The sequence below is a fragment of the Cicer arietinum genome, chromosome 3 (assembly GCF_000331145.2).
Source record: "Cicer arietinum cultivar CDC Frontier isolate Library 1 chromosome 3, Cicar.CDCFrontier_v2.0, whole genome shotgun sequence".
NCBI classification, from domain to species: domain Eukaryota; kingdom Viridiplantae; phylum Streptophyta; class Magnoliopsida; order Fabales; family Fabaceae; genus Cicer; species Cicer arietinum.
The window spans coordinates 375,782-402,910 of record NC_021162.2 but is presented as its reverse complement, the minus strand read 5'-3'; the positions used below and the strand labels follow the sequence as shown (position 1 = coordinate 402,910).

Here is a 27,129-nt window from a genome sequence, read left to right as displayed (position 1 = left end):
TTAAGAGCAGCAAAAAGAGGTTGAGATTTTTTGGTAGAAATTAGAATTTAGAAATGAAGTGTAGTGTTGCCTGTTTTAAGGGGACGTTGTTGCGTTACAAATTGCAATTTGCAAAAAAGGCATTACTATTTATTACTGTGCCGTGCTCTATCAACCAAACTAACTCTAAATTGTTCCCTGTAAAGTGATATACATATTACTGACAGGGTTAGTTTCGTACTTTCACCCATAGAAAAATACTGTTCATCATTTAATACTCCATCCAGCTGTACTCTTATATAATTTAGATAAATAAAAAAATGGAGTGGCAGAGAAGGGTTAGTTATTTATATATAATGAGAGTTTTGATTTGATTTGATTTCAGTTGGAAGAGTTAAAGAAAGAAAGAGAAAACGTCAAAGTAAAAGCGAAGGGTTGAGTATGGTTTACGCCAAATGTGTCGTTTTATTCTTCTTCTTCTTCTTCCTTGGTTCGTGTGAGTGAGTGAGTAACTAAGTAACCTATTCATTCATTCATTACTATAAATTAAGGAAACCACACTTCACTCTTCTCCGTGGCTTTGTTGAATAAAAAGAGGGATGAATTTAGTGAAGAAGAAGAATGGAGAAGTGAAATTACCACCAGGATTCCGTTTTCATCCAACAGATGAAGAGCTTGTTGTTCAATACTTGAAGCGTAAGGTCTTCTCTTACCCTTTACCCGCTTCCATCATTCCTGAACTTCATCATCTTTCCAACTCTGATCCTTGGGATTTACCAGGTAACTACCTTTCTCTTTTTACTCTTTCCTCTTTTTTTTTTAGTTTAATTGCAGTTTTAATCCTTCTATTTTAATTAAATTACGAAAATAGTTCTTTCATTTTGTTTTTTCTCATTTTTTATCATCAATTAGAATTTTAGTCACAAACTCGATGAAATGTTATTTTTTTAGTTACACTATACTATTTATGATCATAAATTTCAGGTATAATTGTTGTACTACGAAATTTTGAGACATGGTGTGGTTTAAATAAACACACAAAAATGACATTTCATCAAGTTTGCATCAAAATTTTGTTTAAATGACTAAAACTGAAGAAATAAAACGAAGAACTATTTTCATAATTTAACTAAAATAGAGGATTAAAACTAAAATTAATTTTTTTTTTAAATTCATTACATTAATTATTAATTATTTATTTAGGTGATTTGGGAGAAGAGAGGTACTTTTTCAGCACTAAAGAAGCCAAATATCCAAATGGAAACAGATCCAACAGAGCAACTAACTCTGGTTACTGGAAGGCAACAGGGTTAGACAAACAAATTCTAAATTCAAATTCAAATGTTGTTGTTGGTATGAAAAAGACTCTTGTTTTCTACAAAGGCAAACCCCCTCACGGTTCAAGAACTGATTGGATCATGCATGAATATCGCCTCACTAATCATTCTTCCTCTCTGGTTCGTTAATTCATTCTTTCTTTATTTCTTTCTAATTCATTTTTCATTCATTCTTTCTTAACTGCGTTCTATTTGCAGAAACAAAATTGGGTTGTGTGTCGCATATTTCTGAAGAAGAGAGGTGGTGCTAAAAATGGAGGAGGAAGAGGAGGAGAGAACACAGTAACAGTGAGAGAGAAACCCAGCAAAGTAAAGAACTCAAACTCAAACTCAAACTCAAAGGTGGTGGTTTTCTATGACTTCTTGTCATCCCCAATTTTATCAGCAACAAGTGGAATAACAGAAGAACACAATGAAAATGAAAATGAAAATGAACATGAAGACAGCAGTAGCTCATTTCCTTCGTTAACAAATAATAATTAACAATCCAATAAAATATGATTGTTTTTTTGTCTTTATTATTTATTATTAGGTGTATGCAATGTAATTATCTCAAAATGAGGCCGGCGTTAATTCAGATAACAAGAGTAGTCTGATCTCATTACTTACTGCTATCTTATCAAATGGAAATTCTTTATTTTCATATTTTTTCACTTTCAACAATATTACAATATATATGCTTGCTTCTGTATAATTCATTATTATCATTGTTATTATTATATTGTTCAACCATAAAACAAACACCAATTTGGAGCAGAATAACAACATAATCTTTGCAGGATCTTCTTAGTGCTCTTCTTTCTTTTATTAAGGAAAAAACAACTGGTCAACAAACAGAACCTGATTCCTCAGATTCTTGCCACTTCTAATTTTAAACAACTTCTTCTTAATTTTGTAATAACAAGAATTAATTAATTAATTGATATTTTTATAATATCTGGCATCACTTACAATTTGGAAAATGTGAAAAGCCAGTCTAGTACAAAAATAACAATTATTTTTATTTTTTTTATTTTTATGCACACAGAGATCTTTGGGTGGAATTTTAATCCTATATTTGACTGAATATTAGGCTGAGCTATAGATGAAGAATGTTGGTCGAGAGAAACAGAGGTGAATAAGTACATTTTTAGATTAAACTGTTTACAAGTGCAAAGCCATACACATACATTCATTTTAATTCTATAAAAAGTTATAATGTTTTTATTATTCATTTTAAAATACAAATACATATGGTACCTTTTTTTTCCTTCCACAAATTGACATTCAGTTATAACTTTATAAGCATTCAATATTTTAGCGAGGGACCCTTCCAAAAATTGATCCGTGACCCCAACAAGATTTCCACCAAGTACTAGGAGGATTTTTTTTCCATAATCACAATTCACAAGTATAGAGCTTTTCAGCCTCATGTTTTAGGTTTTGTTGGGGAGTTAGGAGGAGATAGGAGGATTTTGGAGGAGTAGAAAATAGAGAAACTTTTTTACAATTTTTAAGAAAGTGATTTTGAAGATAATAGTAACAAAATACTTATGATTAATATAAATTTATTTTATAGAATATTATAACAACGTGAAAATGGTATAAAGAATTTGTCTAAATTCTCCAATACCATCTAAAGTTCCTTTTCCATACAATTTTTTAATTCCTCACTAAAAATATTTTAAAATATTATTAGACTATAAGATTTTAAAATCATATATAATAACATAGTAAATTTGTCAGAATCACGATAAATCATTTTGTAGTTTTTATTAAACCACGATGACTTACAGTTATTCTAATAAATAAATTATTCTAATAACTTATCGTATGAAATTAAATTTGTATCAAATTATTAGTGTGGTTGTGTTCACAAGAATGCGTATCTTGTAACATATCTTACTTATTTGGCTTCTAATCCATAATGTATGCAATTAGATTTTTTTCAATTTGGCCAATCACCAAAATTGACTTTCCTTAAAAATACAATTGCTTGTCTAACAAATAACACTCCATACTGCTCAATCATTCACATGTTTTCCCTTTGTCAAGCCACGTAACAATAACTTGTCAAAGGTGTGGTACCAATAACATATAATTGAAATGAAAATTGAGTTAAACCAAACATTGGGCAATATTAAAATTTCCAAACAAGTGACTAAATGCTTCGGACATAGATACTCTTAATACCCTTTCTTATTGTTGAGGTTTTTATACATCATGCTATTAGATACAATATAATTACATTAATTAATTAGACTAATTAATTATTAGTTAAACTAGTTAATTATTCTTATTGACTATATAAATCTTATAATAATATTTTACGTAACAACAATTCTTGTATTATTTAATTTATTTATTTTTTACTTTTCTATCATCTATAATTTCTATCTAAAATTGTAATACCTCCAACACTTTTAAGTACAAAGATTTTACCGAAGTTTAAAGCATCAAATTATAATAATAATACATGAGCTATATTTCTTTCTTCTAAAAGTTGGGCTTTGATATTCATACAACTTGGAGTTGACTAGCCGTTCACAGTATAACATAAACGAAATGATTCAATTTGAACTTTTTAGACGGAAAGAAAATTGAATAAAGGAAAAAATATGCAATTTGCAGATTAAATAGAGCATGTGTTGTCATCTCCAATTAAAAAATGTATTGACTCATAAAATAATAATGTTTCTCTCTCAATTATTGTGTGCATGCATACAAAAATTAATAAGTTTAACAGTAAAACACTCAGATAAAAGCACTTTAGTCAGAATCTCTGAAGATTAAAAAATAAACTAAGCAATGAAAGCATGCCAAGTGGATACAAGGAAAAGCAGGGACGGCATAGATAAATTTTGATTCTAATTATATACTATAGTATAATATAATATAATATAATAATTGCTTACACTGAAAAATTAATTAAGTTTAATTGAACAGCTGAGGAAAAATTTCTCGCTTAAGTCGAACATTAGGAAAAATTATGTTGAGAAACATCACATCTACGAAAGCTTAAGAGGGAAAAGTCTAAAATTATTTTGTATTGAAAAAATGATACGAAATGAGAAAAGTGAAAATACAATAACACTTTTATAACTAATAACTCCTTACAAATCTGGAACCAACTAGCTTATTTCTAATAGATTATTTAGCTGGTAATTGTATATGGTAAATACTACTCACTCTATTCTAAAATATTATAAATAAATAAATAAATAAATAAATAAATAAATAAATAAATAAATAAATAAATAAATAAATAAAAATATAAATAAATAAATAAAAATATCAGACAGTTGATGTGTTTGGTCTTTCAAATACAAGATGTGATTGGATTTCATTCCAAAACTATGTATATAGAAAAAACCAATAATCTTGTCAAATAAAGATAATTCATTAAAGGGGAGAATTGAGTAAAAGTTAAGCATTTTAATTTAATTAGCCGAATTTATTATAGCAATTAAAATTGAAAACCAAAAGCAGGCTTAAGGAGACAAAATTAAATTGAATAAATATTATATAAAAAAATGAATTTATTGCCGACCAAAGTTTCTTGTGATAGTGGCTTAGAACAATTTAATGAGGCTGTTAGAGTTCTTCACGTCATATTTTCTACTATTAAGTTTCATTTTCATGAAGGAAATAAAAGATGAGAGAGGTATGTGAATGTGAATTGTTGACTTCGAAAAACACTATTGTCAATCACGTGGACAGCCTATCATGGTAGACCATACATGTATATGAATACGATCCACTTGCTCCAACCAAGGCTCACCTGATCAGATCAATCACATAAATAAATTAGCCATGCTCTTCCAAAAATTATAATGCCTTGCAAAAAAGGGAATCATCCATCAACTTTGACCAGTGCCAAAACCAACCCACTTTTAAATACTTAATCTACAGGGATTGCTTAGTATCCGTGCTACAAAGACTTGTCGTTTTTGTATTTCTTTCGCATTCATATGATACAAGCAAATGAAATTATCTATTCATTTGGGCCCCAGTAGTAAATGAAAGAGTTGAACCTGTGGCAGTTCTTTCTCATAATGAGATTTTTCTGATGCATAAATTATCCAAAACCACACAAATTTAATGATTTTTTTGTTATACGTCCAAATTGATGTTAAGAGGTGAAGAAAAATCGGAACTTCTCAGTCTAGAATAATAATACAGTTTCTATTTCTATAATAATAGAGGTCAAGTATAACCCTTTCTTTGTTGATGGGGCTGACAAAAGCGCAAGACGACGCCTAGTCTCAGAAGAGCAATGTAACCGTGTAATGTAATGTAACGCGTGTAAAGACTGAAAATGCATCAGGCATCAAGGCGTTCTCCATTCTTCTGTATTAAGTAAATTGAAGGAATTTCAGGTAGCTGCGAGGATTATAGGAAGGTGCTGAAATTAAGATAAAGGGAAGATGTGATTTGAGAAAAGCAGTTGGGGATGCATCAACGAACGTTATATATACATTTAATACTAATATATAAACTAAATTTATGCCAAAATAACTGTAATATGCATTGCAACAATCACAATGCAAGCAATTGTGGTAGTAATATATGCAACCACAATTTAGAACTACTACCTGGCTTCACAAAATAGGCAAGAGGCAAAAAAACATGATCGATAGTAATCCTTACACAGGAAACATCATGCAGCTCAAGTTCTAATATGCTGTAATGGATTTGCAGCTTATGCACCCTAAAAAGATTACAACTTACAATGTAGTTTAGGTAAGAAAGTAAAACCAGGGGCTAATTGAAGCATCCTGCGCTACAGTGTTTTAACTGTTTCAGCAAAAACTAATATAGAATTCCAAACCCAAAATGCCGATTGAACAACCTTCCAGTGGGCACACTTCAACTTAACTACTAGCTTTGCTGGCACTGCCGGAAGAACTTGCTGAAGGAGATGGTTCAGAACATGCCTTGAGGACAGCTTCATTCTTCCATAAACAAAAAACAAAAACGCACCATAACATTAGCCATTAACAGTCACAATTATTGTTCTATCTTTAGGAAACAATGAATACATGAACAAAAATTAGTGAGTATAGATGAAAGAATAAAAAGGCAAGCAGTTGTGCCTAGCAATCATTTGGAAACAATATGTTATGTCTGTTATGTTCCCAATTATGTAGATGCGCTTGTTGAAATAAAGGAAATGGCTCATTCACCACAGCTGACAAAGCAAAAAATCAACATTGCTAAACATTTTCTCTAGGTATGATGACCATCTATTTAATTAACATTACAGAATGCTGAGCTAATATAGCAAATAAGCAGAAGAATCTAAATGAGAAGAGAAATTGTGTTGGGGAGGAGGTGTTATTCAAATACCTGCCAAACACGGAGAAGACGTTTCTTGGCATTGGCTTTACGAGTGGTGGTAAGCTTGATTCTCTTCCAAACGAGCCCTCCAGAATCATGCTTTTTCACTATCTCCATCACCCGTGTCCCCCAAAATGCACCACCCATCTATGTTATTTTACCTGCAACAAACACAACAAGATCACATTCAATTAAGATTTCATTTGACATCAACATCACCTTACTTCTTACACTGCTCAGTAGTCGGCAGCAATCTGTGGTCAAACTGGTGGTATATATATATTAAATGATATTCAACAAAAATACATAATCTTCATAAGTTTGTAAACTAAAAATTACACAAAACATTCATAAGTTGGTAACATTAAAAACTACACATAAAATCAATATAATTAAAACTACAACTTAAAAATGAAAATCAAACCCCCAAACATCTCAAATAACCACAAGTCATGCACAGAGCTTCTTCTACAATGTCGTCACTAGTCACTCCTCATAACCATAATGTAGGGGATAATGACAATATTAAAATCAACTATTAGAAATGAGGGACTTAAGAAATAAGAGACTAATGCTTCATTTGGATTTTGGGTAAATGGGGAACAGAAATGGAAAAAGGACGGGGGAAACCATGGTTTTGAGCGTCTGGTTGGGCCACAAAAATGGGAGGGAGAGAAAAATGGACGCATAGCTCCCACATCTACATTTTTCATGTGAGTAAAAACTGAAAAGGCGTAATCATAGGAAGATGGCAAAAAACTTTGACCAATTGTGCCCTTTTTTCTACCAATTTGTCTGGAGAAAAACACTCCCATCCCACTCTCTGTTAGCACTAATCCACTTTCTGCTACATTTAAGCCTGGTTTGCATTAGCCAGCCTTAGAAGGTGACAGAAAGTAGAGACAAAAAACTTAATAGACTCTGATAGAGTTTGAGTATTTCTTAACCACTGAGATTAGGAATTACAAGGCTTTACATAGAAACAAGCAGCAGCACCTAACTGCATCAGGAACAGCTCAATTAACAATTCCTAACAACACTAACAGAACAGTAACATAAAATTAGTAAGCTGAAAAGAAGCACAGGCTTCTAGGCAAACTCTAACAACAGCAAATTTTAACAGGCCAGGCCGGTCTGCAAATACAACTAGAGCTATCAATTTAGCAAGCCCACTATTCTTGGCCACAGTCCACATGCTGGAGAGGCCAAAGAGCACCCATGACTAAAAAAACCCACTCAAAGAAACCCTTTGGGCTAAAGTGGCCCAATTTTTTCAAATTTTTGTTTCAAATTTCTTTTTATTTTTATTAATTTTACAGTCCGCAAGGAACTAGAGATCTAGAATGCATGTCCTATATGCAATTTGCAATCAATTTTCAGATTTCAAGGTTCATATTCATATAATCATATTGCATAAAAAACAATTTCCAATATTCTTCAAAGCTTAAAAAAATCTACCATCGGCTCAAACCTTCCTCTAACTGTTGCCAAAACAAATACTCAAACATTAAAAAATCATAGTCCCGCTGTTGACTTTCGATAAAACCCATTGATCATAAAGTCACAACAATAAGCTATCACATAATCCTCAAGTCAAAACTCCTCTACTTAGTGCTTAGCACACAATATAATATATCAAAGGAACCCTTAACATTTGCCAACATGAAAATGGTCAAAATCTGTACATAAAAAATGGACACCTTCAAAGCTAAGTCACAGTAAAACTCAAAGAAATCAATAAGGTGATCTTGGTCCTGCTGACAGTTTAAAATCTACTTGCAATCGGCAACACAATAAAAAATTATATAGAACCTTATCATCGTTTTGTTACCTCAACAACAACAAAAAAATCACTTATTTTCTTATGATAAATGGCAAAATATATACTTCGGAACATGGTTCGACTTTATCATCTTCATTTCTCATGTTTCTATAAGAAGAAAAAATCAAGGAATAAAGGATAGGAATGAAATTCAAATGAAAAAGAAACAATTGAAAACATACACCTTTATTTTAAGCTTTCAAAGATGCAAATTTGGGAAGAAAGTGACAAACGACTAGATTAGGAACTGTTAGATGGCATGGTACTTTATTTTCAAGAAACAAAGCAATATTGAGCATGTGTCACAACCATTTTTTGATCTAATCATATTGGTTTTAATCTTACCATAATAATCAACCTACATAAAAGTTAAAACTGATGAAAACATATTTTATTTGATTGATAGAAGATTATAAAAAGCTACGAAGAAGTTGAAGCAAGAAAGCATATAAGTGATTTGTTAATTAAATGTGACAAGAAAGAAAAGTACAAATGCTTAGTTGAGATAAACTTGAATAAACTTAGTTACATGCAATGAAACAGCTGTTTGGGAAAATGTTAAACCATTTGTGAAATCTAAGTGCAGCATGTATACTATGAAAAATTAAAAATTAAACTAACTTTACAATAACCTGCCTAACAAAAAGAAAAAAGCAGCTTTAATTGATGGTGAGGCGTTGTGTAACGCGGTTTCGAAACTCGATCACTCGTCGGTTAAGACTAAGGATTTGAAGACTTGAAAGAAAGAAACGAATTGAAAGAGGATTGCGAAAGTACCTAGTCAGTTGTATAACGAGCTGCGACGGAGGCTGGAAAATCGACCGTGACGGAGGCCGGAACTCGGAAAGCAAATGTCGAGAATTAGGGTTCAGTGTTGAGATATCAGATGGGCCACAAACCCTCTTGATCCACAAAATAAAAATTATGGGTCACAAAAGCCTATTTAATTTTAACACTTTTGAATAAATAATTAAATATATCTTTAAATAAATTATCGAATTAATATATTAATTAAATTAAATTTTATTTTGATATTTAACATCACATTTTGAATAGTATGACTTTATATACATTATATTTAATTATATTTTATAATAAAACATTTAAATATGTTAGAAATTAAATGAAATTAATATATGTAAATTACTAAAAATTAAATATATAATAAAAGATTAAAATTTAATATAATAACTAATGTAGTAAAAGAATATTATTTATATGGATTAAAATAAGTCGACTTAATAGGCCTAAAAGACTTGTAATGTGGTATGAAACTTGGTTTTTTTTTTAATTAAATAGACTTTTTTAGAAGTCTTTGCTTTATCTATTTAAGAAAAAGTATGGTCTGGCCTGAGCCTGACGTAGACTAGACGGCCCTTGTCGGTAGAATAGAATTTGTTTTAAATGTGATGTTGAGATTTTAATGTTTTAAGGATATTTTTAGTCTTTTGTTGCATAATACTATTATTACTAAGTACCACATCATTTGTCCATGATTTTGTCTTCTCTTTAGCAGTGGAGTTGTGTTTTGTACAAATTTTTATAATGTGGTTGTACGAAAAACATCTTGTCTTTGTTTATTTTTTTCTCTCATTTTATTTAGTTTATAGTTCAATATATTTTCATTTTATCTATCATCTAAAGTTTCAAAATCTTTTCTACCATCAAGACACTTGGTGGATTTATTGGAAAAGAAAAGATATGGTATTCCATATAAATTGTATATCATAAATCAGTGGCGGGTCTTCTCAGAAGCAGGCATGGTCACGCATCCCCTGTATTTTTTTTAAAAAATAAATTATTAAAATAATACTAATAAGTTAATAAAATATCTCAAAACCTTTATGATTTTGAGAAATTGCCTCTCTCCATCTCTTCTCTCAGTTCTCTGCTCATAATGCTCTACATCTCTTCTCTTAGACTTTCCCTCTTAGTCGCAGCGGTCACCCATCATCGCTTCTTGATCTTGATCCTCCAACTATCTAAATTTGCTTCTTATATTTTTCTTTCAGGTTCTTACTATTTTCCTCTTCCTGCTTAAGTAATTTCTCTATAAATAGAGTAAAATGAATGTCAATGGTTCTTCTCAGAAATAATATTCTTTTTATCTTTACCACAATGTAAAGAAGATTATTCAAATGGTTCTTAAATCACAACCAAATCGTTGATATCATATTAAAAATTATGTGATTGAAGAGATAAACAAGAAATGAGATAGATATTTATTAGAATTTATACTAATAAAATTAATACAACAAACTCTATATACAAATAAACTACCTAGTATTGAATGATAAACTAACTAATATCGAAAAAACAAACTCGTCCACTCTAAGAAACAATCCAACTACTACCTATTAACAAACTATAAAATGTTATGTTAACAATTGGTATATGATATGGTGTGATACTATTTGTTAATTGTAAATTGTTTTAGTTAACTTGTGAACTCTATAATAAAACTATTTTCACGTATTATATTGTTTTAGTTAATTTATAAATGTCTCTTTTCACATATTATATTTGTATTTTGTATTGATGTTATGTTGAATTTTTTATGAAACACTTTTATGAAACACTTTTATGAAATTCAATTATAATATTTTAGTTAATATTTGTGTCGCTCCCTAATATCCATTGACCATAATCTTAAGGTAAAAACATATCGTACATCATACATGACATATAAGTCTTATGTACTATAGACAACGACACAATTTGACCCATAAAAGAATATATAAAAAAAAAAAAAACTTTCGAAATTATTTACAGGAATGTGTTGGTCTCTACTATAAATTTAAGACAAATTAATTTTATCATTATTTATAAATAACATTTTAATATTTTACAATATTGCTACCCACACCCCCATTTTTACTACCCACACCCCTCAATTTTGTTTAAAAAACAAAATATCCAAAATGCTCTTACCTATTTATAATATTCTTTAAAGCCCATTTATTTGTCCATCACCATTATTAACCTCATAGCTCACATATTACAAAATCACTCATAACTCATAATCTTTCAAAACTGACATCACTCACTAATAACTTACACTTCATTAGCCTCTTATTCATATTATGGTAAAAGTGACTCAACAAGGTGTATTTATTGATATGTTTCTGAGGATTTTACATGAACTCAGTTCACGTACGTTGTAACCTTACGTGAACTGAATTCACGTACATTTCTAAATTTAAGAAATCCCATTCAATACATGAATTTATTTCACGTACGAATACATGATTTCAGATTGCGTAGTCAATGGAGTTGAAGAATTCATAGGTTGTACATGAATTGAATTCAAAAAATCCTACGTGAACTCAACTTACGTACACTTACGTGAACTCAATTCAAGTAAATGTACGTGAATTCAATTCACGTATAAGTCATCTAAGTGAGTTTTATGTGAAATCGGTTCACGTGCGTTTACTTGAACTGAGTTCACATAAGTGTGTGTGAATTGAGTTCACGTAGGAGTTCATGAATTTAGTTCACTTAAACAGTCATGATCTCATATATTTATGAATTTTTAATATGTTATTTTTTGGATGCAGATAAATAGACCAAGTGGGAGACAATAGTGACGAAATGTATGAAGATTTGGAACCTGACTTTGAGGAAATGTATGATGGTTTGGAAAGTGATTTTGACGAAATACATGATGGTTTGGAACCTGATTTTGATACAATGAATAATGGTGTTGAACTCGAAATTGAAGACACTATGAATGACGACGTTGAACCTTTTTTGGTTGATTTGATTGATGTGTTTACCACCGGTATGATGTTTGATACACGAGATGATTTATTGAGATGTGATAGAAATGTTGGAAGGGAAAATGGAATTGTCATTGTTATTTTTATATCTAAAACTGCGACAATACGACCAAGAACAAAGCATAATTTATTCTTGGTTGTGAACGAAGCGATAAATATAGACCTTGGAAGAATCCTAAACCTATGAGTAGTTGGACTAGAAAATGTGAATGTCCATTTAGATTAAGAGGAACATTATCAAGTGTTGGTGAGGGATGGTATTTGTGTGTAATATGTGGTCTCCATAACTACTAATTGGCCACAAAACTCACTAGTCATTCTTTCTTAGGCCGATTGTATTAGGAAGAGAAATTTGTACTTAATGATGTGATGAAGAACATGATCAAACCAAAAAACATATTGATGACACTAAAAGATCATAATATTGAAAGTTTGATGACAATAAAATAAGTTTACAATGCACGTCAAACATATTTCTCATCACCTAGAGGTAATAGAATAGAAATGCAACATCTTTTGACATTGATGGAAAGTGACAAATACGTCTATTGATATATGAAGGTAGAGGATTCAGATGAAGTGAGAGACATATTTTGGGTCAATCCAAATGTTATCACTCTTGTAAATAATTTTCACATAGTAAATATGTCATTACTTGAGATTATTGGTGTTACTTCTACTAAAATGATATTTTTCTTGGGATTTGCATATTTACAGTCTGAGAGTAAGATAATTTTGTGTGAGCACTACAAATTTTGAAAGAACATATTACAAGTGGTAAAGTTGAAGTCGTCATTACTAATAGAGACCTTACTTTGATAAGCACAGTTCAATATATTTTTCCAATAACAATCAATTTATTATGATTGTTTCATGTATGCAAAAATGTCAAAGTCAAGTGCAAGATGACTTTGTTTTCAAAAAAAATGCAAGTGCAAATAATGGAGGCATGGGAGGCTCTTGTTTATAGTTATGATGAGACTCAATATTACATGAAGTTGACTATCTTTGAAGGAATTTGTAGTAGTTGTTCTATTTTTTATGATTATGTACATGAGTAGTGGTTAATTCCTCACAAGAAAAGATTTGTTGAGACGTAAACAAATAGAGTTATGCACTTTGGGAACACCACAACACAAATGGTTGAGTCGGCACATTAGAGTTTGAAAATAATATTACAAGACAATATTGGTGATATATGCAGTGTTTGGGAAACCATCAGTAGCATGATTGTATTACAACATAATGAGATAATAGCATCATTTGAAAAGTGCATCATTCAAAAGGTGCATCGATATAATAATAGATTGTACGCCTATTTGTGTGGTGTTGTGTCTAAAAATGCAATAGATCATATTGCAACAAAGTATCATCGCGTGAAGTATGTAGGTATTGATAAGTTTGAGTGTTATTGCACGATTAGGACAACACATGGTCTATCATGTGCATGTGAAATAACCAAGTATAATATGATTCCACGTTCCATTCCGTTAGACGATGTTCATGTTTGGTGGAAAAAATTAACTTTTCATGACGATGGATCACGTAAACCTTTAGAGTTATATATGAAACATGAAATAGATGTGATAGTGAAAGAGTTTGATGAACTTGGGAAAATTGCACTTAAGACAGATCGCGTCTCCATCCACTATGTCGATGTGTTCACCTGTTGACAAAGTTAAAACAAATGGTGCACCAAAAAAAGGCAAAAGTAAGGTATTAAAAAGAGATAAAACAACCAAGTGTGATCCATCTTGGTGGGTATATCATCTAGTAAAGTACAACAATCTCAATCATCTGTCAAAAAGCTCACACCTCGACCATCAATGAGCAAGGTTTAACAATCAAAAGTTATTTTCTTCAATGATTGATTGCCGGTTGAAATTCATAAATTCATAGATGACATTATTGACGTTGACGATGATAATATTGTGGATATCGTGCAGTTGCAGGTTTACTTGGAATGAATGAGAACTCTTGGGCATTTATTCGTCAACAGTGTGTGGTAGAGCTTCAAAAGTTCATGTCTCATTACGAGATAATATATAGTGTATAAATTTTTGTTCAAAAACTTATACACAGTGTATATGTTGAACAAGTTGCAACTATGGATAATTGAACGACGCTTCCATAAATGGGATATGCGATTGCTTTGATATTTAACTTGGTTTTTGTCGCATCATCACCTAACCAATCACAAATGTTTTTTCCACTTAGAAGTCTACTACCAATATTTATGTCAGATCATCGTATGATTGTTATTACATTTGTTAAGAATTGTCATTTCGTGCCGATATTAATTGTGATATTAAATTTCATTTTATAATTTTTTTTATATTTTAATAAATTATTGATTTTAACAGGTTTACTTAAAGTCAAATTATCTCATACGACAAGCAAGTAATTTGTGGAAAAAATAATGCATGAAGAAATACGACAATGAGAGTTTATTTACAATGATCGCATGCAACATTGGTTGTAAGTATTTTCATGCACTATAAATGAACCTATTGTAAACTAAATAATTGATATTTAATATTTGTATGAATTCAAATATAATGATATTTGTATGAATTCAAATATAATGGTTGTTATAAACTGACAAAATCACTATTACACAAATCTAAAATATTTTACATAACCAAAATATTCCCAAAATAATACATATCCAAAATATTCACAAAATAACGCTTAAGCCCCTCTATGTCTCATACGATATGGTACTACGGTTTCTAATCTCTACCACTTCTTAGAGTTCGCAACATCACAATTAACTCATTGACAAGTGTGATGCCATCAAGTAATACCAATTCACGATCAAAAAGTCCTTCTGCAATTTGTATTGCTTGACGCTGCATTAAAAAATAAATTAAATAATTTAGTTAAAACAATAGATAACTAATTAATTTAGTTATGTGATAAATTTGAATAAATTTACCGTTACTTCAACTAGATCATCCTCGACAAGTTCTGTAAACGAAGGACCTACATGGACCAAACCACTCCATATAATCATTCATGTAGTTTGCATGTCCTTGTACAACCGCGTAAACATCAACTACATGGATAACATATTGCGTAAACATTATGTCCATTTCCTCTGGTGTGGTCGTCTGACCTATTATCTCCAAATGTGAACTAGGAATGATTTGGACATGACCGTATTGAAGCAACACCCTATCTCACATATGAGCATACATCTTTGGACCTCGGCGTATCCACCCTATAAATAACGAAACATCCTCAAATGATCGCTTGACTCGATGCTCTTTGTAGGGTGTCCAGTATATCTGATCAACATCAATTTCATTAAAAGTTTTCTTAAATGGAACAACCAAACCCTTATCCCTCTTTGGCTTCCATCTAAGTGCTATAGGGTTGTCCTCCACATATCTAGGAGAAGGTCTACAACAATCTACATATAATGTCAGGAAATGCTCATAGACTCAAGCTTGAATATATACAATAACATATCATTAGTTTAGAATTAATAATATAAAGTATCAACACAATAAACAACCATATAGTTTATCTATAAGAGTGTTAAATACCAAGAAACCGTTCTGGTGTGATGCATAATCACTTCGCGGAGATTATCATATTACGCCAAAGCAGTAATACCCTATGCATATGCCCCACATGATTTGATATATCGGAAGCACTCTAAATAGACAATGCTAAATGCGAAGGCACTCTTGTCGCTGAAAATGGTGCAATCGACCAAAAATAAAATAAATGTCATCGCAACAATCTGTCAATGTTGGTCACGATAGCCCTGATGGTATACTTCAAGTAACCAACTAAGTCGAATTGTGATTGTTCGCGTGACATTAAACTCAACATAAACAACAGCCTCAATAACTCCTCAATAATTGCACTGCCATCCTTGTTAAATACATTAACAATGGAGAATGCATTAGTGATGGGTATATGCAGCAAAGGAGACACATCATCCAAAGTAATCGTCATCTCCCCAACTGGAAGATGGAAGTTGTTGGTGTCTTGACACCACCTCTCTATGAAAGCATAAATGATCTCTTTGTCGATCATTTCGCAACTTCATTTTAGCAACGAATATAATCCCGAGCTTTTAACCAATTGCTCAACCTCTTAGTGTTCAATCACAACTTCTTTTAATTTTTTTATGTTGCTAAAGACCCTTAATTTCCCACGATCCTGAAATAAATTAAGCGAAAAAATTGAAGTTAAAACACATTACGACAACAACTATTAAAAATTTAATATGATCGACAAAATTACCCCACCATCCCAAAGTCGAGTCGTCATATGATCACCGAATGTCCTAAGGAAAGACTTGTCAATCGGTCCATCATGATATCAATCAGCATGTGGAGGTTCATCTGTGTGCTCTAGTTGAGCCTCTTCTTGTTGGATCTCTCGGTTTTCTTCCTGTTAGACATCTTATTGTGATTGTTGTTGCTGTAATCGACGTTGTTCCCGTCGTCCTCGCATCTACCGTTTCACTTCTTTTTGCTCCTCAATACGCTGAGTCTGTGCAAAAACGGTTGGTCTAACACGACGACCCTCATAATTGGAAGTACCCTCATTAATTGTATCATTAATTATAACTCGATCTGCTTTATCGGTAAACATAGTGCACACCATATCTGCAAAACTATATCATAATCAATGTAAGCAAGTCCAGATACCTACGTCAATTGAGTTCACGTGTATGAACTCAACAACCCTAGAAACCTACGTGAACTCAACAACCCCAGAAACCTATGTGAACTGAGTTCACGTACATTTTTGGGTTTAGGGTACGAACACAAATTCAGAAAAATCTAACACGGTTACATTTTGGGTTTGCTACGAAATCAACAACAACAAGAGTACATTTTAGAAAGAAAAAAAAAACAAGAAAAACAATAATATTGATGCATGCTTGATGTAAATGAAAGGAAATGAGGATAATTGAAGATGTTGAACTTGTTAAAAATAAAGGAAGAATGAGATAATATGAGTTTGTGAGGTAGAAGATGAAGATTGAGAGAAGTTAGGATTGAAGATGAAGATGAATGAATGAGAGATTAAAGTTAAAAATTTAATAAATAGGCAAGAATATTTTAGATAATCTATTTTTTTTTAAATTGAGGGGTATGGGTAGTGAAAAGGGGGTGTGAATAGCAAAATTGAATGTTTTATCTTCCATTTAGACCAACATTTTCATTATTTGTTAAAAAACGATGGCATTGAGACTAAGTCATTCTTTTAATTATTTTTTATTGAAAAAACTTAAATGACATGAATATTTTAAAAAATAAATAAATGCCATGAATATTATTTTAAACCCATAATTTCCAAAATGGCAAAACTAATATTCTTGAAAATCTAAAAAAAATAAACAATATAAACCAAGTGAGCAACAAAGAGTGAAAAAAAAATCTCTTCATCTTCTTCACCTTAAGTAAAAGTGGAAATAGTTCACAAGCTTGACATCCATTTTTGTCAATTTTTGGTTTCTTACACCATTAATCGGTTGATAAATCACAAGTACTTTCAAAATATTAGTAGTTATTAGTTATTATGGTCAAGTTCATTTAATAAGAGTAATTACTTTTAATTATTATTTTGATTATGTTATAAAGAACTCAAATTTAAAATCTTATCAAGTGTTTCAAAATTTGTACAATCTATTTTATTCCTTTAAATTACTCTCTTCGCTCTAAAAGTGATTAATTTTAAAAAAAATGTTTTAAAATCTATGACCTTTTCAATACTTAATGTAATATATATCTTCCACTATACACTCTAATTAATACTACAAGTTCCACTTTCATTTTATTATTTTTTAATTTACATTAATTGTAAATGGAAATACACCTACGATATTATAGTACGATGAGAATAATTTTTAAGCATTTTATTTTAATAATTAGTTTGTTCCTTATAATAAAACCATAATTAGAGATGTAACCATAATTAGAGATGTGAATATAGTAGGTACGAGAGATATTTTCTCACTTTTCGCCTTCGTTATTCAAAATGTTCTCCACCATATCTCAATTCACGATCTCGAAGAGATTTAACTCGTCCTCGCGTGAATCGATCAAACATAATTTTCTTTTTTATGATTATTTTCAATTAAATAGATAGTAAAAAAGTTGAAATTCAACTATAAAATATAATGTAATAATAAGATATTATTGTAAGTCTTATAATAACAACAGAAATTCAATATATAAAAAACCATTTACAAACATATTGTGTGGTGAAAAGATAAATAAATATAAATTGTGTTTTTTAAAGTGTTACTATCAATTGTGTTTTTCATGGAGTATAGAGGAAAGACGCCTTTTTGCAATTTCGGAAATTCAATTTTGTTTAAAATTGTAAAAATAGCATCTTAATGATAAATTAGTTAAACGAGGGGTTTGCCCTAATTCTTTTCTATAGTCCTCTCAAATACTAATAAAGAATACTGTTAATATAGTATTTGCTAATATACATCTATTTATTTTTAGAAAGTGATAAATTAATGACATACACTTTCTAATTTTAGACAAAAAAGACACTTTTATTAAAGGATAGTTTTGTAAAAAGTTATTAATTAAGAAAATATAAGTTATTAATCTATACATAAAATAAAAAATGGAAATTAATAACCTACACATCTTTTAATTATTAATAATTAAAATAAAATTTATAAAACTACCATTCAAAAATAGAAAAAAAGTGTCTTTTTGCTCATACTTAAAATGTGTGTAGGTTGTTGATTTACGCATGAAAAGGTGGAGTGTAAATTAATTATATATATATATATATATATCTATATTATCATTTAAAATATTTGATATATTATATATATTATATATATATATATATATATATTATATTATATAATGAGGTATAATTAGATAAATATAATTTGTATAATATTTTTACTTTTTGTTATAACATTTAAAAAAAAAATTAAAAATAAAGTTTTAAATGAAAATTTAATTTAAATAGTTTATATTAAAATATTATTTTAAATATTTCATTTATTTGCTATAACTCTTTTGGATAATAAAATTTAAAAAAAAATTAAAATTAAAAGTTATTTTGAAAACTTTTCATAAAAATAATTTTTTAAAAATAATTTAAAATATATATAAGTTTTATCATGATAAAATATTTAATAAAAAAAATATCAGTTATTACATATCAAAATTAAAATTTTAATTAATAACACATAAATCTATAACAATTTATATTATTTTTAAATATATTATTATAATTTTTTTTTTGCAAAATATAAAATCAAGATTATTATTAAAAAAATAGTTATAATTCTCGGACTATCCTCGAGAGAATTTTATTTATAGTTCTATCTCCCGCAAATAAAATAATCTCGTCGAGATCTCTCCACTTATTATAGAAATGCAACTTGATTCTATTATCGTAATTCAGATAATTATACCTAAACTCATTTTTTTAAGACATCTAAACACATTTTTTGACTAAAGAAAAAAGAGGATACTTTTGTTTTTAATAATTATTTCAGTTTCTGTTGTCATATTGCGCCACTTGAAATTTATGTTTACTATTCATTTTACTTTTTTAAAAATGGTCAACATCAAAGTGCATGATGAAACAAAGTGTTACTATCAATTGTGTTTTTCATGGAGGAGTATAGAGGAAAGACGACTTTTTGCAATTTCGGAAATTCAATTTTGTTTCAAATTGTACAAATGGCATCTTAATGATAAATTTATAGTATTTGCTAATTTACATCTATTTATTTTCAGGAAGTGATAAATTAATGACCTAAGTTTCTAATTTTAGACAAAAAAGACACTTTTTATTAAAGGATAGTTTTGTAAAAAATCATTAATTAAAAAAATATTGGTTATTAATCTACACATAAAATTAAAAAATGGAAATTAATAACCTACATGTCTTTTAATTATTAATAATTAAAATAAAATTTATAAAACTACCATTCAAAAATAGAAAAAAAAAAGTGTCTTTTTTGCTCATACTTAAAATGTGGGTAGATTTTACACATGAAAAGGTGGAGTGTAAATTAAAATTATACATATATATATATATATATATATTATTATTTAAAAAATTTGATATATTATATAATGAGGTATAATTAGATTAATAGATAATAAACTCTAAGTAAATAATGATTATGTAAGTGAGAAATCAAATTTAAATACTCTTAACTGATTTTTATTTTAAATTAAAATTCGTATATTAATATCTGAAAATTGAATATTTAAATTAAATCGTAAAATTGAATCTGGATGATTATGCAATGTATTTTGATGAGAAAAAGTAGAAAATGAATAGTTTATTTGAGAAGAAATAATGAAAAAAAAAAAAGAAGTGAAAAAAGGCATTTTATTAAAAATAGTAATAAAAAAAAAGGCAAGAGGAAAAATAAAGAAAGAAATGAGACATTTAGGGAAAAAATAAAAAGTAATGTGAAAGTGGAAAAAGGCATTATTAATTTTTATTATTATAAAAAGGAAAGAGGTAGAGGAAGAAGAAGTCAAGGCAGAAAGAAGGAGTTTAATATAATATAATAATGTTATAGGTGTTGGCGTAAGCAGAGGAAGCGGTTGAAGAAAGAAAGAAATGGTGTATCGGCCATTCTTGACTCTCTCATAATTTTGAAAATTCAATTCAATTCAATACCGTAACAACATTGAATCATTAATTAATTAATTCAGCAAGGAAACACAATTATTATTCTTCATTCGTTCCATTGATTGCAATTGCATGAGGTAGGTACCATATTTCTTCGATGAAGAGTTCTCTGAAAAAATTGCGAGGTCTCGCACTTCATCATAATCACAAGCATGAGTCTTCTTCTTCTTCCAATAAGACCATTCTGCCCCTCGGACAGTTTGATGAGCTCGCTCAGGCTACAAGGGTACTTACTACGCATTTCACTTCTTCTTCTTCTTCTTCTTCTTCACATCACTATGTTTTGTTAGGGTTTGTTTGTTTGTTTCATAAAATTGGTATTTCAGGAGATGCAAGACATGAGAGACTGCTATGATACCTTGCTTTCCGCCGCCGCAGCAACCGCCAGCAGTGCTTATGGTAGTTATCACATCACGTATCTATCTAATTTTATTTTATAATTCTAAATTATAATGTAAGGGAAAATTACATTGAACTCCCCTGAGGCTGATGATGATTATATAATTGGCGTGTAATAATCAGTGTAGCTATAAAAATTGAGTATGCTTGTGATTGGTTACAATTTGGTGTCTTTGGTTTTTATAAGGGGTAATAATGCTGTACTAATATGTGTTTTGCTTGTCTTTGTAATTCCTATGACTGCTTTATTTCATGTTATGCATCTCTAGCCCTTTGTTGGTGCGGGATGGCTTATTATTAACGAAGTAAAAGTAAATCAACTAAACTTGCTTAAATAATGTAAATCAACTAAAATCCATAAGAAAATCAACTGTTAATAAGCCAAAGGTAGAGTCTGAATGATATCCTTTTTTGCACCAACAAATAAAGAGTCTGGATGACATGAGTTGTGAAGGATCAATGTATTGGGTGGTTTATAGAGGGAGAGATTCATGTTCTGGTGATTAGAGGGAGGAAAGGGAGAGACCAAAAATATGTGCATAAAGAAAGTCATGGGCTGTCAAGCAACGGTGTTAGTTGGAGGGAACTCATTAGTGATTTATCAAACAAATAAGGGAGGTTTGTGCTAGTGAAAATATAGAGGGTTTGTTAGTTACATTTACATAGACTTCGGGAGAGGTCAGTGTAATTTTCCCATAATGTAATGATAATAACACAAATATTAATAATTAATTTATGTAGAATTCGCTGAGTCGTTGCGAGACATGGGGTCTTGTCTACTCGAGAAAACTGCTTTGAATGATCACGAAGAAGAAACTGGTACGTACCATGTTATCCACCGCTTCTCCACCCACAATCTTTACTTACCTATTTCATCTTTTTAACTAAATATTCTATTCTATTGCAGGAAAGGTTCTTCTCATGCTTGGCAAAATCCAGTTCAAACTACAGAAACTCATTGATAACTATGTCATTCCTAATTCCCTCTTTCTCTCTCTCTCTCTCACTACTACTATTCTATCTTTTCTCATTATTACTTTTTTCTTTCTTCTTTCAGCGTTCTCATATCATTCAGACTATTACCATTCCCTCTGAGTCTCTCTTGAATGAACTTCGAATTGTTGAGGTCACTCACTTCTCTTTCTCTACTTTATTATTATTATTATTATACATCACTAAAATGTAAGGATTTACATCTACATGGAAGATCTTTTGTAATTTTGATCAGTTTTATGATTTCTGTCTTAATACTGGAGCAGGAGATGAAGCGACAATGTGATGAAAAAAGGTTTGAAATGTTGTTATGTTGGTCTTTGGATATAATTTTGTTTTTAAATATGCATGATATATGTCTTAACCTTTTGTAATATGATAATCTGCAGAGATGTATATGAGTATATGGTAACAAGATACAAAGAAAGAGGTAGGTCTAAAGGTGGCAAAGGAGAAACTTTTTCATTGCAGCAGTTGCAAACTGCTCGCGATGAATATGATGAGGAGGCCACATTGTTTGTTTTCCGATTAAAATCTCTGAAGCAAGGACAATCACGTAGTCTTCTTACACAGGCAGCACGTCACCATGCTGCTCAGGTTTGTCTTATCCCCTATTTCTTTAGAACCATGAGTTCTTATTTTTTTAATTTTTATGTTGATACCCTTGCATTCTGTTACACCTCAAAACAGTCATGTTTCTTCAAGAAAGCAGTCAAGTCTCTTGATACAGTAGAACCACATATAAAGTCAGTAACCGAAGAGCAACACATTGATTACCACTTCAGTGGTCTGGAAGAGGAGGATGGGGATGAAGGCGAGGAAGATGACGATGGTTATGATGAGAATGATGATGGGGAACTGAGTTTTGACTACGGACAAAGTGAACAGGGGCAAGATGTTTCTACATCACGAAATTCAATGGAGGTGACTTCCTTAAGTAAACAGGAATTTGTAATATTTTTCTTCGCCTTCCATGTTTCTTAAACATAATTAGAAATGGGTGTGTAATGAAGATATAAATATGAGTAGGCAAGTCATTGCACACAATCAATTGTGTTGTGGGTGAGGGTTTTGATTCCTACTACATGCTAAAGAGAACATAAGTAAATTTTAAAAATTGAATAGGACAGGAATGCTTTCCTGGGTGGAAATCATTGTGTTAAGGCCTTTATGGGCACAGTGTACTAGCTTAAAAGTTGTTAGCACTGCAGAGTAGTTTTGTTGTATTATGCGCAGAAACTTTGCATCCTTGTCTATTTGAATGCGGCTAATTTCCACATGTGCATCAGTAATGTAGTTTGAAGGAATGCAAGACAGATGGACTGAACAAGTACCTGTAGAAGAAAACTATGGAATATTAACTTGTCCAGTCAATTCATAATGCTATGGAAGTTTTTCATATAGTGAACTTTTGATTCTGAAAATTTTAGATCAGAACCATATATGTGATTTTATTTTTCAACTTTGTAAAACTCATAATTTAACTTAAATTGTTCGTAATTTGATGTTGGCTTCTTTGCAGCTGGACCAGGTGGAATTTACACTTCCCAGAGGTTCATCAGCTGAAGCTTCTAAGGTAAACAGATATATTTAAATTATCTCCAGTTTCATTTTATATGAAATTTAAAATACATAAGAGTATATATAATGGGTCTATGTTGTTCAAATTGCAGGAGAACTTGGATAAGCTTCAAAGGAATTTGTTTTCTTTTAGGGTTAGGGCAGGGAGCCAATCTGCCCCACTTTTTGCCGATAATAAACCAGATTTCAGTGAAAAATTGAGACAGATGCAACCATCTTTATCACGAAAATTCAGTTCATATGTGCTACCCACTCCAGTTGATGCAAAGAGTTCATTCTCTTCAGGTTCAAATAATCCAAAGCCTTTTAAAATGCAGACAAATTTAAATGAACCTACCAAGAATTTGTGGCATTCATCCCCATTAGAACAAAAGAAACATGAAAAAGATATTGGAGATGAACTGTCTGGTCCTACTTTCAGAAATGCACAGTCTGCAGTCTGGGAGAGCAACAGCAATACTGCCTTCACAAGACTGCCACTTCCCTTGGTAGATGGTCCTGTATCCTTAAGTCATGATCATGTTTCTGCTTACTCAAAAAAGATTAAAAGACATGCCTTTTCTGGCCCATTGACAAGTAATCCTTGGCCTACCAAACCCGTCTCAGTGGAAAGTGTTCAGCTGTTCTCTGGACCTCTTTTGCCTACCCGAATCCCACAGCCTCTGTCACCATCCCCCAAAGTATCTCCTAGTGCTTCCCCTACTATTGTGTCTTCACCTAAAATAAGTGAACTTCATGAACTTCCGAGGCCTCCAACCAATTCTCAGCCCAACTCAAGGTTTTTAGGTTTGGTGGGACATTCAGGTCCATTGGTGTCTAGAGTTCAAAAGGTTTCTGCTGCAAATAATTTGGTTGTTTCAAGTGTAGCATCTCCGCTGCCAACGCCACCACAGGCCATGTCTCGTAGTTTCTCCATACCTTCTAGTAGTGCTCGAGTTGCAGCATTGCATGGGGCAAGGGCACGAGAATCCTCTCATACATCATCTAAATCTGAGGATATTGCTTCTCCTCCGCTGTCGCCAATAGCATTATCTAGTAGTCGGCCATCATCAGATGACTGAGGCTGTTCCTCTGGATGTTTGGACTAGAGGTAATTTTGAAAGCATTTTTCTTTTTAAACTATTATGTACTTTTGCTGGATTTATTTAAGCATTTGCTGTTAATTATGAAATTTAGACAATGGGAGAGTTTAGATTTCTAATATAAATGGGAAACCTTCTTCTCATTTTGCCTGGTTTGACATGAGATACAATGGAAATGATGTTACTGCAAAATTCTATAATATCAAGTACCTGAAGCACCATTGGTATGGGGACAGCTATTGTTTAGCAAGTTATTATATCTTCAAACTAAACTTGGTGACCTCCATACAAATATTTTCCACAAATGAACATTGGAATTTTTATTTTTAATTGACGGGTTACAAAATTTAGGACTTGTTGCTGCTTTTATTCAGGCACAAGATTTTTTTAGAAAACTAGTTGCTTGTTTGAAATGATTACTACTGTCATGTTACCATTGTTATCGTTTTATGTTGAAGGCCTTATTATTGTTTTTTGTTCCCACTACAATTATTTTAAGAAATTTAATTTCAAAGATTTATCTTCACTTTTTTTTCAGGGATGTACATGTTTTTATTAATACCATGCAATGAGGCCAGGTTTGGATGCTTGTGCAGATTAATTCCTCTCTCTTCTAAAGGTAGCGCTGTTTCTGACCCGGTGAATAAAGCTTATGGTCAAGTTTTGCTTAGTTTCAATTCTGTAAATATCCCTTTTACTCAGTATTCTTTTATCAGCCATTATCATTGTTAATTCAACCTTATAATGAGTTTTGATCTTATTTTTATTCGAATAATAGATGCCCATGAGTTCTATTGTTGAAACATACATTTAAGCAATTGACAGTAACTAAAAAATCATGCCTCACTTTTCCAAGCAATCCAGTTATATTTAAATTTTGTGCCTCCTCCTCCTAGGGATCTTCTTCTTCAAAGGAAATGAAGCATTCAATTACTTTAGTTTATATGCTATGTAGTCAGTAGCATATAGCGTAGCGTAGCGGATGATCCCCAAAATGCTAAGTTCATTGCTACTAATATTCAAACATAATATAAAGCAACAAATAAGTTATAGCCTCCAAGACTCAAAATAACAAATATAATATTCAAACATAATATATAAAGTAAAATAACAAATTGCCTGCAAGGGTCAAAGAACAGGGACTGTTGGTACAGAAACAGAAAAGCAGAAACAATAAAACAGAGCACAGCAAAGAACAAGTTGGTGCAGAGAAGAAAGGAATCGGGAGGAGAAGAATGGTTGCAGAGAAGACGGGAAGGTTGGTGCAGAGAAGAGGGGAATGGGCGTAGAGAACATGAGAATTGTTGTAGAGAAGAGAACAAGGTTGTCGCAAAGAATCCTCTTTCAAAAAAAAAAAAAAAAAGAGGGCTCATATATGAAGAAAGGTCATGATGATGATGCTTAAAAAATTACCAGCATTAAAAAGTAAAAAAAAAACTAATGACAAATCCTAAACAGTTAGAAAAATGAGGGCACTTTTGACATTTCACAATGAAGCGTGGGTTTGTGAATTTTCCGCAGTTGCGCTGCCACGAAAGCGCTACAGCGGCAACCCTAAAACACGGTGTGATGCCGTATTGCGTAGCGCATGGCTGCTGCAACGCGACACAGTGCCGCTATTGCGGTTGCGACTACCGCGACTGATTACAGAGGTTTTATGTATAGGCACACATTTTAAAAACTTCTGATTAGATTAGATTTTTGTACACCCAAAACTAGAGCATTCATATGTATAGGCACACATTTTAAAAACTTCTGATTAGATTAGATTTTTGTACACCCAAAACTAGAGCATTCAGTCCTCAATTTTTAAATAAAGGGGATCCTTTCTTCAGTGACTAAAGTTTGTTTCTAAATCAATTTTTAAAACCAATTTTTTTTGGGAATGGATCCCCTAACATAGATGAGAGGGGATATGTTTTAATCTTCACCATCCAAATTTCTATCTTTATTGTTAAATTTATTTTCTCTCTCATTCAAGACATTAAATGGATGGTGGAGATTAAAACATGACCTCCTCATGTTTTTTTTCAACATGAGTGGATCCATTCCCAATTTTTTTTGTCAATGTAATGCTAATTAGTAAATTACAAGTACCGGATGACAAAATGGAAAAATTATCGATATCAATGCATTAAATTTTGACTTTTTAACAAGTACTCGTGAACAAA

At 31.1% G+C, this 27,129-nt stretch overlaps 3 protein-coding genes across 4 annotated transcripts; 2 read left to right on the top strand and 1 right to left on the bottom strand.

Moving 5' to 3' along the window:
* Positions 1–356: 356 nt before the first annotated feature.
* NAC1 (NAC transcription factor protein 1) lies at positions 357–1,921 on the top strand. The gene is given in 3 exon segments (NM_001279161.1): positions 357–759; positions 1,183–1,436; positions 1,515–1,921. Coding segments are annotated over 3 exon segments (720 nt in total). The 5' UTR covers positions 357–578; the 3' UTR covers positions 1,800–1,921.
* A 3,983-nt stretch (positions 1,922–5,904) lies between these two features.
* On the bottom strand, positions 5,905–9,388 carry LOC101511294 (uncharacterized). The gene is made up of 3 exons (XM_004491621.4): positions 9,235–9,388; positions 6,645–6,796; positions 5,905–6,250 (listed from the first exon to the last, which is right to left on the bottom strand). Exons 2-3 carry the CDS (start codon positions 6,780–6,782, stop codon positions 6,170–6,172), a joined length of 219 nt encoding a protein of 72 aa, XP_004491678.1. The 5' UTR covers positions 6,783–6,796; positions 9,235–9,388; the 3' UTR covers positions 5,905–6,169.
* An 11,356-nt stretch (positions 9,389–20,744) lies between these two features.
* LOC101510986 (uncharacterized protein At2g33490-like) lies at positions 20,745–26,347 on the top strand. Of its 2 annotated transcripts, none has more exons than XM_073366786.1 (11): positions 20,745–21,129; positions 21,230–21,302; positions 22,044–22,121; positions 22,210–22,271; positions 22,360–22,428; positions 22,562–22,590; positions 22,685–22,892; positions 22,986–23,246; positions 23,818–23,871; positions 23,969–24,966; positions 25,497–26,347. In XM_073366786.1, exons 1-10 carry the CDS (start codon positions 21,001–21,003, stop codon positions 24,935–24,937), a joined length of 1,932 nt encoding a protein of 643 aa, XP_073222887.1. In that variant the 5' UTR covers positions 20,745–21,000; the 3' UTR covers positions 24,938–24,966; positions 25,497–26,347. The 2 variants fall into 2 exon arrangements, with proteins under 2 accessions (XP_073222887.1, XP_012568744.1); XM_012713290.3 differs by having other exon boundaries at positions 20,747–21,129; positions 22,986–23,219.
* Positions 26,348–27,129: the final 782 nt, after the last annotated feature.

Bases quoted from the DNA above. Each gene is read 5' to 3' on its own strand.
- LOC101511294 (XM_004491621.4), bottom strand. From the start codon at position 6,782: ATGGGTGGTGCATTTTGGGGGACACGGGTGATGGAGATAGTGAAAAAG. The intron at 6,251-6,644 runs GTATTTGAATAA...TGTTTATGGAAG, and splicing joins GTCTTCTCCGTGTTTGGCAG to AATGAAGCTGTCCTCAAGGC.
- LOC101510986 (XM_073366786.1), top strand. From the start codon at position 21,001: ATGAAGAGTTCTCTGAAAAAATTGCGAGGTCTCGCACTTCATCATAAT. The intron at 21,303-22,043 runs GTAGTTATCACA...TAATTTATGTAG, and splicing joins AACCGCCAGCAGTGCTTATG to AATTCGCTGAGTCGTTGCGA. The intron at 22,272-22,359 runs GTCATTCCTAAT...TTCTTCTTTCAG, and splicing joins AGAAACTCATTGATAACTAT to CGTTCTCATATCATTCAGAC.